General features: G+C 38.6%; 2 protein-coding genes across 2 annotated transcripts in view; one reads left to right on the top strand and one right to left on the bottom strand.

Annotated features, from left to right (window-relative positions):
• The window catches only part of col9a1a (collagen, type IX, alpha 1a), a 20,513-nt gene extending 18,247 nt beyond the window's left edge, over nucleotides 1-2,266 (top strand). The window contains exon 32 of the mRNA XM_005749605.1: nucleotides 1,394-2,266. Within this exon, the coding sequence (XP_005749662.1) occupies nucleotides 1,394-1,599 (206 nt within the window). The 3' untranslated portion in view covers nucleotides 1,600-2,266. The remainder of the gene's footprint in view (nucleotides 1-1,393) is intronic.
• A 4,163-nt stretch (nucleotides 2,267-6,429) lies between these two features.
• Nucleotides 6,430-13,265, bottom strand: ptp4a1 (protein tyrosine phosphatase 4A1). Its single transcript, XM_005749604.1, has 6 exons — nucleotides 13,077-13,265; nucleotides 10,577-11,275; nucleotides 9,828-9,920; nucleotides 9,359-9,489; nucleotides 8,664-8,738; nucleotides 6,430-7,665 (listed from the first exon to the last, which is right to left on the bottom strand). Exons 2-6 carry the CDS (start codon nucleotides 10,679-10,681, stop codon nucleotides 7,548-7,550), a joined length of 522 nt encoding a protein of 173 aa, XP_005749661.1. The 5' UTR covers nucleotides 10,682-11,275; nucleotides 13,077-13,265; the 3' UTR covers nucleotides 6,430-7,547.
• Between the last annotated feature and the right edge of the window lie 3,125 nt (nucleotides 13,266-16,390).

The raw sequence follows: 16,390 nt of genomic DNA, 5'->3' as shown, positions 1-16,390 counted from the left end.
GACAAAGGGCAGCGCTGGCGGAGCCCATCACCCACCGGGAACGAGTCCAACATTCTATATATAACATTGTGGTGTCAGATGGATCGAAACATGGCGTCCCAAAGATGTTCTATTGGCTTTAGGTCAGGTGAGCATGTAGTCAATCAATGGCATCAATTTGTTCATTCTCCAGAAATTTCCTGCAGAGTTTTGTCAGATGAGGTTGGGCATTGTCATACATCAGGAGGAACTCAGGACCCACTGCACCAGCATAGGGTCCGACAGTTGGTCCAAGGGTGCTGTTGCCTAGCCTCTATAGGGTGTGTGTGCCTTTTCAGACCAAACCATGCTGAATGATGTTACAGGGAGAATAATGTTTTCCACACCTTCTCCAGATCCTTTCCTCTCTCTCACGTGTGCTCAGCGTGAACCTACTCTTATCTGTGAAAAACACAGGACATCAGCAGATCTGCCAAATCTGGTAGTGTATGCCAAATGCCAACTGGGCTCTATTAGCAGTAGTGACAGTGCCCCTAGTTGTATGCAAAACAAGTGAAGAAAAAAAATGCCAGTGTCCTGCACCTTCAAAACCATTCCTGTTTTGGTGGTTGTTTCATTGTTGCCCCTCTAGTTCCCCTGTTGTTAATTTCACAAACACAAAAGCAGCTGAAGCTTATTGACAGACAACCCCCTCTGCTGCTAAACTGACCAGATCAATATCCCACAATTTTAACTGACTTGATTGCTATAGTGATTAAAAATTGTTCATTTCATTTTTGTAGTCGTGTACTTTACTCTGCAAATAATGATGTTTATTATTACAGAACTGCTTTAACACATCATGTTTAGAACTTTCTAGATACCCAGGGCCTAGTAACTTGTTGATATTCATCTGATACATAAGTTTTAATGCCAGCAGTGCCAAACCTGACACATTTTAAGTGTAATGAGAAGCTGCAAAAATTCACAGCACTTGACTACTACTGGGTTAGATACTTGGCCTAAGGTTTTCCACATAGTTGACAAAGGCAGATATTCTATGCAAACTGAACATGGGAAACTTTTGAATATATTTATATTTCCTCATATTTTGTGTTTTTCTTTGCACTGCTCTTGTGCAATCATTACATTTGAAATACTAACTGAAGGTTTATGGATAATCTTCCTGGACTGTATTGCAAAAATTTGTAAATTAGTGCTTAGTAAACACAACTAAACTAAATCAGTGTATCACCCACAATCTTGTAAAATAGAGTGAATTTATTGACAACCAGTCATAGAAAGAAGGTGGGCATAGCAATATCACAGTGCAGTGTAAAAAGTCAGGTCCAGGGGCTGCATCAATGTAGTCTATAGGATGATTACAGAAAAACGTGGATGTTTAACTTCTGATCCTCTGTCATTCTGTTTGCAGGCAATCCTGGTCGACCAGCTTATGGCAGAGACGGTCGTGACGGAGAGAGGGGACCTCGTGGGGTTGCTGGTACAGCTGGTGTTCCTGGACCTCCTGGTCCTCCTGGTTTGAACAGTTACTGTGAGCCGTCGCAGTGCATCCTTCCCATGGTGGCATCACTGGTTTCGGCAAAGGACTCCAGCATGAAAGGTCCCACTGAGATGTGAGGAGGGACCACAGCTGCATTAGGCGGAAAACTGACAGAGTGGAGGAGAAACTAGAACTCTGTAGAAAATGTGTCCATTTGAGTTTTGAAGCTTGGTGTGTGTGTGTGTGTGAGTGTGTTGTTGTGTTTTTAAATGTAGTCAGCTGATTTGGAACTAGATTTATTTTTAAGCCATCTTTGTGGTTATAAAGTCATATTAGGGTGGACACTGAAAAACACCCATCAGCTTTTGAAACTCCTTTATATGACAAAAAAAATAATTTTACCTCAACTTTGCCATCTCTGTACTGTAAAAGTAAAAGGAGGGTTTATTTTTGAGAAATTAAAAGCTCCCTCTACAAACCTTCTAGCCCCTTCTCGATTCAAACAACACGGCAATATTTTCTGTGTGTTTATGTAAATGTGTCAATATGCAAATTATACTGATGAAAAACATACATTAGTTTGTGAGTATCTTTGTTGGTTGTCCACTTAAATCCCCACTTGTGCTTTTTGCTCTTAATGTAGGAGAATGTTTGATAATTTCTGTCTCTGTGTGGTTTTGATTAGAGGTTGGCCATGTTTGAAAACCTCTCTGGCAGTTTTATATGACTTCTTATTTATTATATCAAAGTTCGACATGACATCTTCAAGTTGTACAAAGGAGGGAAATAAAAACATTTTGATAACCCCTGGCATGTTTTGTATGAACAAGGAAAATAAAAATGAAGTGCACTTAAAACAAAACGTAAACTTGAATCACTACGATGAAAAACTCAAAGCTGTTTGTTACTTTAAAACACACCAAGTTCAGACAAAAGGATTAAAAAGTATCAGAAAGCCGATCTCATGAAGACGTGCTTAACCATGCTTACTAAAATGAGTGCTTTCACAGTGTCATTAAAATTGTCTTTGATATTGCATCCTGTTTCCTCACTGTAAATATTTCAAATATTTCATTAAAATTTTAGGTGGAAAAGTCTCTGCCAAGCTTTCACCTAATTTTTTTATTTTACTTTTATCTTCATTTACTGAAACCAGTGCAAACCAAACTATTTTGGTAGGTTTTAATTTTCTTTAATCCTTTGACTTAACCCGAATATAAACAGTTGTGTACACTGCCAGTGTTGGTCAAGTTACTTGAAAAAAGTAATTAGTTACTAATTACTGATTACTTCTCCAAAAAGTAATCCTGTTACTTTGCTGATTACTTATTTCCAAAAGTAATTAGTTACTTTATTACTTAGTTATTTATTAAAAAGATGATACACAACCTGAATATGTAATCAAGCAATAGACCCAATTCAGTTTTTTTGCATATAAAATTCAAAAAGTCTCTTTTTAAAACTTGTTTGATTAGTTTTAATCTTTTAACTTTATGCATCAAGCAAAAAATAAATTATATGTAATATTCTCTGACTTGAAGACATTTGTTTAGCATTTAAACCTATTTTCTGCATATTCCAGCATACAGAATAAAATAATGTTCTGTGTTTACACTCTTTCAAATAGATGCAAGTAAAACGGAGCAAAATAAATAAATAAAATCAAAGACTCAGTGGCACTAAGTCCTGTCGCTCTTAAAGCTATTGTCACCTGTTTAGCAGGGGTGGGGCAGGAGGTGGAGGTTTGCCCGGTGCTGCAGAGGTCATGTCAGTGAGAGGATTTGGGGGTTTCTTTTAGAATTTTACGCTAATGTTTGTGTCACTACGGAATCAAACTCAAAGTAATGTCAGTACTTCCAAACTTTAAATGCAGCATGGATGGACTCTCTCCCGCACTCCATATTATCCATTGATCTACACACGTCTGTTGCCACGGATGTCACACACTCGTACGGCACTGTCATGAGACACTCTCACAAACAAAATCACGGTTTAGTAACATGCTTATGGGAAAGCAACTGCAATCTAATTACTGTTTTGCAATAGTAATCCCCTACTTTACTCGTTACTTGAAAAAAGTAATCAGATTACACGTTACTGCCCATCTCTGTATACTTGAAATTCACTGTGTCCTCCCCCTTTTTGAATACTCTTTCTCAAAGTTATTTCAAAACGTACACCAGAGGTTGTAGCGGACCGTTACAGGCTCATTTTCAAAGCTTTGACAAAAATATCTAATCAGCCACTTAAATGGCAGCAACTCATTGCATTTAGGAATGTAGACAACCTGCTGACGTTTAAATGACGCATGAAGAAAACGGGTGATTCGAGTGACTTTCATGTGTAATGGTTGTTGGTGCCAGACAGGCTGGCCTAATTAATTCAGAAACTGCTGATCTACTGGGATTTTCCCACACAAGCATTCAGACAATTGTCTAAAAAGGAAAATATCCAGTAATCAGCAGTTCCATGAATAGAAATGCCTTGTTGGTGTCAGAGGTCAGGGGAGATTGGGCCTGATAGCATTGAACTAATAGTAAGAAACTAACTCGAATGTTACAGCTAAGTTTTTGTAAATATTGAAGCAGATGGGCTCCAGCAACAGAAGATCACGTTGAGTGCCACGCTTGTCAGCCAAGAACAGGAAACTGAGGCTTAAATTCATGTAGACTCCCCCAAACTGAATAATAAAAGATCAGAATCATGTTGCCTGGTCTGATGAGTGCTGAATTTTACTGTGACATTCAGATGGGTCACAGAATTTAACATATACAATATGAAGACATGGATTCATCCAACCATGCATTAATATTTCAGGCTGTAATGATCTATACTATCAGTCAAAAGTTTGGACACACGTTCTCATTTTGTGTTTTTTCTTTATTTTTACTACTTTCTACACTGTAGATACAAACTGAAGACATTGAATATATGGCGCATAAATCCAGATATAAATGTAATATATATCTGGATTTATGTAGCAAAGGCAAAATGATAAATAACTCTAAATATGTCCTATATTTTAGATTCCTGAAAGTAGCCACCCTTCGCTTTGTTGATAGCGCTGCAAACCCTTGTCAGGGTTCATTTGTTGAGTTTCTTGCCTTCTTAGTGGGGTTGGGACCCCACTCTTAAAATTCATATTATGGCAAGAACAAATCAGCTAATTAAAGAGAAACAACAGTCCATCATTACTATAAGAACTGAATGTTAGTCAGTAGGTAAAACTGCTAAAACTTTGAATGTGCAGTTGCAAAAACCATCAAGCGCTCTGTCAAAGCTGGCTCACAAGCTACTGAGGATAAATTCATCCAAGTCACCAGCCTCAGAAATTGCAAGTTAACATCCCCTCAGATCAGAGCCCAGATAAATGCCACACAGAGTTCCAGTAGCAGACACATCTCTACATCAACTGTACAGAGCAGACTGTGTGAATTAGGCCTTTATGGTCAAACAGCTGCTAAGAAACCACTACGGAGGAAAAACAACAAGCAGAAGAGATTTGTTTGGGACGAAAAACACAAGGAGTGGACATTAGACCAGTGGAAATTTGTGCTTTGGTCTGATGAGTCCAATTTGAGATCTTTGGTCGACCTGCCATGTCTTTGTGCGATGCAGAAAAGGTGAATGGATGGTCTCTACATGCATGGTTCTCACTGTGAAGCATGGCTGAGGAGGTGTGATGGTGACACTGTTGGGGATTTATTCAAACTGAAGGCACACTGAACCAGCATGGCTACCACAACATCCTGCAGCGACATCCCATCCAATCCTGTTTGTGTTTAGTTTGACCATCATTTATTTTTCATCAGGACAATGACCCCAAACACACCGCCAGGCTGTGTAAGGGAGGGAGAAGGAGAGTGATGGTGTGCTGCGTGGCCAACAAATGCTCAGCATCTCTGGGAACTCCTTCAAGACTGTTGGAAAACCATTTCAGGTGATGACCTCATGAAGCTCATCGAGAGAATGCCAAGAGTGTGCAAAGCAGTAATCAAAGCAAAAGGTGGCTATTTTGAAGACTCTATAATATAAAGATGTTCATCACACCAATATGAATCAAAGTTTCCACTGAATGTTTTCAGCATCTTGTTTGACCTGTGTCAGAATTAGGGCAGGTAAGGTCTAACCTGGTAATAGTAAGGTATAATTAACAAAGTGGCCAGTGTAAATAGTTTCCACGGATCTTTGGCAGATATTTCTACAACTTGACTGGAATCCACCTGTGGTAAATTCAGTTGATTGGATATGAGGTCTGATTTGACAAATACGGTCCCATTGTTGGCAGTGCATGTCAGAGCCTAAACCAAGACATAAAGTCCAAAGCATTGTCTGTAAATCTGAGAGACAGGATTGCATTGTGGTTCAGATATTGGGAAGGATACCGAAAAATTCCTGAAGCACTGAAGGTCCAAATGAGCACGATGGCCTCCATCAACAGTAAATGGAAGAAGTTTGAACCAACAGGACTCATCTTGGAGCCAGTCACCCAGTGTTACGGCCCTAGCAGGGCGTTGAATTAATCATGGGACTGAATGTTTTATTTCAAAGACTATAGAAACTGAAACAAATGTAACTGTCAACTCATATTGGGCCACAAATTAGCTAAATTTTAGTCTTTGCAATGATTAAAATGTAAACTGGTTTACTGGACTATTGGTGATGTAAATGCTAAAAATACAAGTATTTTACGATGAAAGGTTTGAGAAAAAGCCGCTATTCAACCAAACAGCTAAATCTACCAGTGTGTGAATGCGAGTGAATGAATAGTGGAATTGTAAAGCGCTTTGGGTGCCTTGAAAAGCGCTATATAAATCCAATCCATTATTATTATCATTTTTCAATAAAGTCTTTTAGCGCTACATCTGCAACATTTTTTTTTATTAAGAAGTATTTATCAGTCCTATTTTGCTGAAACCCCTCCTGCATTTTTCTTCTCTTGAGAAAATGGGGAGAAAAGACCAACATCTTTTTTCAGTGTATCATTTAATGTACTCTCACAAGTTGGTGAACAGGTAAAACTTTTTTGCTCACTGTACTAAATCACACATCCATTGATAGTATAAATAGCCAACCTAATAATAATAGTACACATTTTCAAATACATAAAATCATCAAGTATCCAAGTCTTAAGTTATGGACATCAAATAAAAAGGCATACAAAATATTGCAGATGTTGGAAGTCCAGTTTGAAGCGCGCACACACACACACACACAAACAAAACTAAACAAAAATAAACCAAAAAAAAAATGGAAAAATGAAAAAGATCACATTTTTATTTTAACATGGCAGTTAATAAGTAAACAGAAGGTCTGATAAAGACTAAAAAGTTCCTAGACTTTCAATTGACAAATATTGCAACAGTTAAGCATTTATAATAAAAAATAGTTACTGAAAGGGCATAAGTGTGTGTAAGACTTCCTGCACAAGACAAAGGCAACAGTTTAGGGTTTTTTTTGTTCCAAGTAGAAAAATGAAACACCTTTTCCAAATGCCAACAGGAGCCGACTCCTGCTCGATTGCCTTTGTTCCACTTCCGATTGTAAGGCATTTATGGATGATCCATCTGATTTGAAGAAAGGCATACCTCTTTCTAGTCAGTCTTGAAACTGAATCCTAAAATTGAACAGGGTACACATAATTGTTCACATCAAGAAAACATTTTTTTAACCTATTTTCTTTTCTTTTCTTTTTTTTAACACATTTTCAGGCAATGTGAATGCACGGGCCAATCAAAATCTTTGGGATGCATTTTCAGAAAACAGTTAATCCAACATCTTACAATGATACACGACTCTTCCTATTTTTTTTTCTGGGCACATGAAGAAAAAACTGTTCACACAACTCTTGTTTTTCTTTTTTTTTTTTACATTTAATTTTGAAACTAGAAAGGGAGGGGGAATTTCATTTACCAAGCATGGTTTTCCAAATTAAAATACAACACAATGAAGAAAAAGAAAAGAAAAGAAGAAGAAGAAGAAAAAAAAAGGAAGCCTGCCAGGTTATAAGCTAGCAAGGTTTAATGAAACTCTTCTGTGTTGGAGGGTAGGTTGGGGAGGGGTTGGTGTGGCTCAATGTTTGGCTCTATTGGATGCAGCAGTTATTGCGATGGCCGTTAGAATCTTTGAAACGCAGGCGCATCTTTGGACGATATTTCTCCAGGTAGATCAGCTGCTTGCTGTTGAATGCTCCTCTGCGCTTCCTGAAAGCAAGTGTAGAAATTAATTAGCTCATGACTGCAGATTTTTTTGTAAATCCATAATATATATTGCTACCATGGATATTGTAATATATTAAACATGCCCAAAGTTTAAATAATTCATGTCAGTGTGCATATAAGCAGCCCTGTGAGTCAAACGCTCAGCTTTTGTGAACCCTACTTACAGGCTTTTCTATGATGGCTTTGTCTGATGTTAGAGAGGAAAGCTCAGCCACAGATCTGTGACTGTAAGAAAAGAAGCTCCACCCACTAACTGTTCTAACCTTCTGGGTGTGAGGGGCAACCAATCAGATGATTGGTTAAAGGGAAACAGAAAGGAATTAAAATGCTGTATTAAGGACCAGTACTCTGAATAACAAGGTACTGTGATAGAGTGCAAGAATATAAATGCTGGGTTGGAAAAGAGCAAAGTGGTTGCCATGTACTATTACATTTACAGAAATAGTCAACTAACTCTGTTCTATATGAAGATTCATGGCAATATGTATGATTTTTACATTCAGCATGATAACGATTATTAACTGTTAATTTAAAAAGAAAAAAATGGATTTTATCCGTATTAATAATATTTAACCACTTTCTATTACAGCCTCAAATTGCTGAGCTTTCCCTCATTTTATTGATTAGTCTTTGGAAAAAAAAAGAAGCTGACTGCCAAGTGCTCTATAAATATTTCAAAGGATGACACATACTTTAAAGCACACCTACTGAATCATCCTTATCTCACTCTCTGACATCTCTGCTATTTATAGATATGACTCAGGCCTCCCTGCTTTACGTATCAAAGTATCAGGTTACTGCAAGACAAAAATCAAGGATTTTCTCAAAGTTAATGCCAAAGTCTGTCCACCAGAGAGCCTTACAAATGTAATTAACTATCAGATATTTTAATGGTTTTATAATAAAAAACCTCAACTCATCCAAAAAAAAAAAAAAAAGTAGCTTCTTTAATCATTTCCTGCCAAATGATTTTTACTTACTGTCGAATGAACTGGACAGCATCTTCATACTTCATCCCACATTCAATCAAAGCGAGTGCCACCAGAACAGGAGCTCTGTGAAAAAGAAAGGGAACAGACAGTACCAGGAATGTTAGTTAAAACTAACATGCAAAATAGTGTTTTGCTCCAATTACAAAAACAAAACAAACAAACATTGCTTCCTCATAGATCAGATTAAAGCAAACAGGACAGAGACAGGACCTGGCAGGTTGTCTGTACTAAGGAAGCACACACTTGGGCAAAATGTGGGTGATACTGTGAGTCACGTACAGCAGGATCAAAGAAAATGCAAATGACTGCGTCTTTGCTTAAGATCTTCTTGGTTTGTTTTTCAAACCACAACTGATAACAAGGATGTTATTCCTATATGATAGTTTTCACTATGATAGCTCAGGTTGTAGTTCTGCAGTTATCCTTTGGATTGGTGGATTAATCATTTAAAAGTCAGATAATGGGGGAAACGTTATTTAATGGATTCAAACAGTTTTGTTAGAGAAAATCCCCTAAAATAAAAGCTTATGTACAATATAAAAACAATATGAAAACAGGGATCATCAAATAACTGTTTTAGCACCGACTGCTTCTGTATCAGAATACAAACAGAAGCAAGGGCCACATTTCACTATCATACGTAAAATATAACAACTTGAATCTTTGTGTCAGTGACTGCTTACCTCCCCAGCCCTGCTACACAGTGCACAGCAATGCAGCAGCCGGGCTCCTCCCTGAACTTCAGCTTCAGCAGGTTCAGCCAATCATCCACGATCTGATTGGAGGGAGGAGCTCCATCGTCGAATGGCCAATCCTGCAGAAAGAAGAGAGAAGAAAAAAGGAAATGATGTCAGTGGCCTCCGTTCCTTGGAAACCAAAACAAAAGAAGTGAGAAGGCTGAGCTGCGGGGAAAGAAAAATGTTGTTGCAGCAGCAAGGACACCCGTGGAGCTTGTCTTCCTGCACAATCTGAACCTTCGCTTGGAGGGAACCTAAATCTGTTACACAATAAAAACCAGAATAAAAAAAACAAAACAAAACAATAGCCTGGTATACTGGGGGGGGAAAACCCAGAGCAATGAAAAAAAAAAAACTACATTTGTTTTGGTTTGAAACATTAGGAGTCATGATGAAGTCAGAAGTGTGAACTCACCAGAACCTGGATTCCCTCTTTCACCACCAGGGTGGCATCATAGGTGGCCTCACAAACTCTCACAACCGTGGTGACTCCATATTTTTTCAACTCCTGTAATCACATGTCACAGCGAAAGAGGCAAACAAGACTGTTAAAGCTACCTCAGGATACTAAGGTTGGACGACACGTTAAAATTCCAACAAAAAGAAGTGAAAATGAATTTGCTGATGTATGCAAACACTAGCTCATGTCAGTTAGTGATATTCTTCATATCATCAGTTTTTAGATCATTCGCTTGACTAAAGAGTTGATAAGTTAAGCTAGATAGCTTTGCCCATGACTATTTTAGTGACATCCCACTGCCTTTGGTTGACATAAGCGGCTAATCTGTTCATGTGTGTATTTCCCTTTTAAAGGAAAGAGGTACTGTCTGGTAGCTCTTTTGTAATGTGCAATTTCTTGAAGTCTGTGAAAAAAAAGCCAACTGTTAAAGGAATCAATTGATTTTAGTCACCAATTTTGTCCGATTGCCCAACCCTCTAAAGCACACTGACAGTAATACACCTACATACGTCAATTCCTGTAATCTAAAACGATTCTGTAGTCATTGCGTTCATTGGCTGAAACATTTCCAGGAAAGATTTTAAACTGCGGTCGTTTCCAAAATATTTCTCAACATGTAATAACCGGTTACATGCTTCTCCAATGTGGGCTTAGAGTAATATACACTCTGTAATATGTAAACACTTGACCACAATTTGGCTCACCTCTATGAACTTGTTCAGGGTGGCGTTGGTGGGATTGTGGGTAATGAGGAACCGCATGTTTTTGTAGGTAATCTCCACAGGGGCTGGTCTGTTCATTCGAGCCATCGTGACAATGCGGGAAAAAAATGTATAACAAAACTAAAATGTCTTCCACAGAGTAAACACTAATGTAAACAGTTAAACTCGGAGGGAATGTCAAACAAATGTCCAACAAGTTTTGAGGAACTCCGAAAGAAAAAAATCCTCCAGTCTTCTTCGAGGTTGGCAAGGCTAAGTGTCAAAATCAAATAAAAATAATCCCGCCAAAAAGAACAGTAACAGGCAAACTTGGGAAGTTGGCAGCCGGGAAGGGCGGACAATTGGAGAAGTAACTCAAACCCTCTCCTTTGGAATAAAACAAACGAAAAGGAAGAAAAAAAAAAACCAAGGTTGGTTCCACCTTGATTCTGGCCAGGCGGAAGCCGACGAGGGCAGTGTGCAGCAGGTGGAGTTACCCCATCCAGGCCGAGTTATCGCTGGTTCTAGGAGGAGTCCCGGTCCTGCCAACTTTCCGGGGTCCCTCCTGTGGCTCAAGTGCGTCGGATCGATGGCGAGTTTGGCTGTTCACTCATCTGCATAGGCAGCGTGCTGAGCCTGGCAGTAGTCCCCACTGCCCTTCAGAAACTCCATAAATGTGTGACCCAGAACACCACAGAACTGCTGCAGGACACAGAGGGGGGCAGGAGGGAAGAAAAGCTTAATTTTTTATTTTTTTAAACACCTTTAAAGAACACAAAAAGCACAGGCAACTGTTCTCAGTGTAGTTCAATTCATTTGCCAAAAAGACAAACTTTTACTGAGAAACTGTTTTTATTCACATTCTATATGGAAACTGTGCCTCTTTTCTTTTTTCCTAAGCACAATAATCATGAAATGGAAAATCTGATATTGTGACAACTCTAATCCCAAACACATATCCATAAGCCCCTAGTCAAACATACCACTCCATCAGAGTAAAAGACAAAGGGATTAGATCATAGAGGAAGCACAGGGCCAAAGTATAGACAAAGCAGCCGTGAAACAAGTGAGGGATTTTCAGTAAAGTCATGAGCCATTCATTTTTAAAAGAATAAAACAAATTTCCTCATTTGAATTTTAGAATTACCTTCAGACAACCGCACAGAGTCTGGCTAGAAACACAGATTTAGGGTGTAATGACAGTAATCGAATCCCTCAGTATAATTTTCTTTATATTAGCTACCCTGAAACAGGCAGTTAAACCGCAGCCTTTCTGAGCTACTCTTTTTTTTTCTTTTTAAAAAAAAAAAATTATGCCAAGTTTCACACTCAAGTATGTCAACAGCCACATTAACATTGTTTGGAGACTAAAGACACTAGAGTGTCTGGGGTTTGATTCCCATGCAGAGAAAGTGGTGTTTCAGATAACGCAATGATTAACACAGCAGAGCAGACTGTACCTGCCAGTACATAAAATCACAGTGCAGTGCTGCCGCTGTACAGCAGAAATAAATATATAACGTGTCATTTCTGACATCCAGGTCGTATCTGTGTGCGCAGGCTGAGCTCACCGTGGGGCCTTCAGCGGGGCTTTAACATACACGCTGTTATGATCGTCAGAAATGTGACTCACAAATGCTTTCTCTGCCATTTCCTCCCTAATGCTTCTGCCCTTTACTCCTCACAGAAGCTCGATACCCGAGCGCTGGCTTACTGGAAAGGTTTTCTTCATCTTATTGTCGAAATAGTAAAATCTAAGCCGGTCAAGCATGCTTTGTTAATCTGCTATTTTCCGGCCGAAAAGCAGCATTTACTTAGAAATATTACCAAGCACTTAAAAGCCACTGCCTGACTGAAAGGACAGTGATTTGTAAATATAAGAGAGACGTGAAGCAAAGCAGAAGTGGCTTAAATAGCAGACATGTCTCTGCATTGCATTACAAGGCTGTAAAGTGTCCTTTGTGTGAGGATAGACCGGGCGCCATCATATAACATTAGAGGCCTACAGGCGCCGTCGGGAGCTGTGACAGACTGCACAGTGCTCTGAGGTGACAAAAAGACGCCCGACCCAGACACCGTGCACGTAGCCAGTCTCGCAAACCACTAACAACACGTCATTTACGTGTTTCGTTTATTTCAAATAAATATGCGTCGATTTTTAGACGGCAAAAACTCCGAGTGAAGAGCCGGGACCAGCCCGAGCTGCGCATCCGTCAGCCGCTTCCTAATCGTGACGATCATCATGCAGCTCTAATATTGCACTCAAATAACATGGCCAAATCCATGTTCTGTGAATTTTCGTTACAGTTAAATGAGAAAGGCAACGTTAGGCAATAGCACTGTGGAAATATTGAACTGGGTTTTTATCGAGCAGGCCGTGATTTCATCGAAGCAACGTGAAGGCCAGCTGGTAACAGTTCACCGTAACGTACTGATTTACCAGAGGAGCCTAGGAGACGAAACCGAGAAACAAAATGGCAGCCACGAAAAACAGGTTACTTACTGGGATATGCTTACTCATTGAAGATTGTAGCTTAATCATACAGCCGGTCCCTAGAAAAAGGTAAAACTATGAAACGGTTTTCCACCATAAAGTCCTGTGCTGTTTCTCCGAGCGGAGCCGAAGTCTCCTGATCTGCTGGGAAAGAGTTAGAGAGAGAGAGAGCGCGCGAGAGCCCGAGATACTAACGTCATTTCCTGTCAGGACTTTCACTATAAAACACTTTTCAGTATTAAATATACACCTTTAGTTGTAAGTTATGTACCTTTAGTTTGTACTAAAGGTTTCTGGTAGCTGAATTAAATGTATAATTTTGTAGAACTATACACTATGTGAGCATACAACAAAAATATTCAAAATCTTAAATAATGAAATGTTTAAAACGTCCCAATGTGTAAATGTCTTGATGAATGCTCACGCATCATGTCCCATTCACTTGTTTACAGAGCTTTATTTCGAAGCTAAACCGAACTTCCTTAACCCTTTGTCTTTCTTTCCTTTTGCCTTTAGCTTGACTGGTCTCGTGAAACCCCACCCTGAAAATGTGTAGTGTTATGTCCAGACATCCCTCTGTCTTCAGGCTGCAAAGGTCAGTTGGTGACTGTGGCCTAATTTGTCCTTCACTTCCAGAAAATACACAAGGACAGAGGAGGCCAGAAATCACGACACCATAGAATTATACATGTGTGGTTCTTTTGACTTCATGTGAACAGACCTTTGTGTAGATACATTTCATAACTTGAAATGGAAAGGAAAATTCCCAAATAATTTCTGAGTTTTAAAGCTTTTTTACTGTGCTTTGAATCACAAATGGGATAACACCATGGTGCAGTGGTTAGCTCTTCTGGCTCACAATAAGAAGGTCCTGGGTTCAAATCAACCATCATATTTACAGGGTGGTAGAACAGGTCATCTACTAATTGGAAGGTTGTTGGTTTGATCTCTGGCTGCTCCAGTCTGCTACTATTCCAGATACTAGGCAAGATATCGAACCCTGAGTAGCTCACTATGTGTTCATCGGAGTGTGACTGTGTATAAATCTTAGATAGAAAAGGGGCAGCAAGGTGGGACCGTGGATAGCACTGTTTCTTCACAGCAAAGAAATTCTTGGTTTTCAATCCAACATCTGGCCAGGGCCTTTTTCCGTGGAGTTTGCATGTTCTCCCCGTGTCCGTGTAGGTTCTCATTGGGTACTCTGCCTTCCTCCCACAATCTCGAGACATGCAGTCAGAGGGGTTAGGTTAACTGTGGATTCTAAATTGTCCGTAGAAATTAATATGAGTGCTGATGGATGTCTGTCTCTCTGTGTTATCCCTACATCGGTGCACCCTGCCTCTTGCCTTATGGCAGCTGTATTAAATGTTCTGTTAAGTTAAATCTATGTGATAGTCTACAGGAACATCTATTACAAGCATGGGTTAAAAGTTCCAAAATCAAATGGAACACTCAGCAAGGATGCACAAAAAAACCCCCAAAACACAATAGCTCAGATCCTGTGGGAGTTCAACGTGCAAAGAAACAGCCACTGCTGACAACAACATAACCAATACGTTATAATGGCCTACACGGAGAAGGTATTTGACTACATCCCTCAAAGTGCCCTGGTGGGAAGTCCTTCTGGAGCATGGGATACTTATTCAATATAATTATATTATTGCTTTAAAAATTTGAAAACGGTGTAAAAATATGAAGGACTTTTGTTTAATTTTTTTAATAAAATGATCAAGGAAAAATAAATTGAGAATTAAATGCATTGTAGATTCACCACCGTCCAACCTTGTCATATTGATCAAATCTGCTTTGTATTCACATGTCTTCACATGCCTATTAAAATTCAAATGCCTGTATTCACATGCCTGTGGACATTCACATGTCCACAGGCAAAGTTTAATCTGTCTACATAGACGTAAACCACATGATTTTCTTCTCTTTTTTCTTTACTCTTGATTTGCATGCATCTGTACAAAAGCTTTGATCAAAGTAGTTATTTCTTAATCTTTTATAAATTCCCTGTTTAAGAACAAAAGCCAGATCATTAACATGTGCATTAAACTTAATGCTGAGAGGATCTGAAGCTGATCTCTAGAGCCACTGAGTCATACTATTTGATGAGTAATTCTTAAGTCATCAGGATCTAATTCTGAGTCATCAGAATCGAGTAAGAGGAGCACCAGAATGACTGAATAACTACAACAGGTACAATAATCCCGACTAAACATATACTGAACAAACCTTCTTTTAAGATTACTTGAATAAACTGGAAGCTGCCAGCAATATGTCAGTATTTAGCATGTTCTGAAAACAAAACACATAATGTACATGAAGGATCAAACTGTTAGTAATAAGCAAATAATAATATTTAAATGGGAAAGAAAATGCATATTTTCTCTTTAGTTAGTACCAAATTACATATTTTTGTCCTTTGAAATTGTCGAGAAGTTCCTTGTAAAAAATGGAACCTTTCTAGCCTTTAAGCCATTGAATAGGGTCATTCATGACTCCAGCAGTATATTTATACGTGCTGCTGTGTCATTTTAATTGTAAAAATATTTTCCATCATACATCATTCCATCAAAAAGAAATTGGCTTATTAGTATGGTAAGAATAATAGAAGGTTCTACCCCTGGAAATATGTGTGTCTGTTTGTGTTTAATATTATAAGCTTTGCTTTGATTGCAAATTTCCACTTCTAATCATTATACTACATTGTGATGTGTCACAGTGAACCATGGCTAACATTGTTTTAAACAGAAGTGTGCAGGTAACAAAAAATAGAAAAACAGTTGAAAAAATCCTGATCATGATGACTTCATCGTAGCCCAGCATTGATTAAGGTATCATCGAGTCACTCGTTCATCAATATTTTGTGGTAAAATACATACTGCACTCAAACATACCTTAAGTTTTAAAATGAATTCTTATAAAGATTATTGAAAAAAGTAACATACATGAATTATCAAAATTAATGTAGATTTTTTAAATCAAATTTGTGATTTTCAATTAACAAATTTTAGCATAATTAATGATAACAATAGCCTCTGACAGTAAACACATGTCTATGCTTGTACTACCACTAGACCTCAGTGCAGCGTTCGATACTGTTGAGCACAATATCCTATTACAGCGATCAGAGCATGCTGTAGGTATTACAAGTACTGCTCTACAGTGGTTTGTATCATATCTATCTAAGTTGTTGATGTAAATGGAGAGTCCTCTTCACACAGAAGATTAATTATGGGGTTCCACAGGGTTCTGTGCAGCATAAAGAAACAAACAAACAGACAGAAAAAAAACAAAAACAAAAAAACAACCGCAGA

The sequence above is a fragment of the Pundamilia nyererei genome, unplaced genomic scaffold, assembly GCF_000239375.1.
Source record: "Pundamilia nyererei isolate P.nyererei 1_Seehausen unplaced genomic scaffold, PunNye1.0 scaffold00250, whole genome shotgun sequence".
Classification (NCBI taxonomy): Eukaryota; Metazoa; Chordata; class Actinopteri; order Cichliformes; family Cichlidae; genus Pundamilia; species Pundamilia nyererei.
Note: the sequence above shows the minus strand (reverse complement) of the source record. Positions and strands in the feature narration are given on the sequence as shown.

Excerpts from the sequence above, each read along its gene's own strand:
- ptp4a1 (XM_005749604.1), bottom strand. The coding sequence starts at position 10,681 with ATGGCTCGAATGAACAGACCAGCCCCTGTGGAGATTACCTACAAAAAC. Across the intron at positions 9,921-10,576 it reads CCCTGAACAAGTTCATAGAG|GAGTTGAAAAAATATGGAGT; the intron begins GTGAGCCAAATT and ends ATGTGATTACAG. Across the intron at positions 8,739-9,358 it reads TGTGTAGCAGGGCTGGGGAG|AGCTCCTGTTCTGGTGGCAC; the intron begins GTAAGCAGTCAC and ends TCTTTTTCACAG.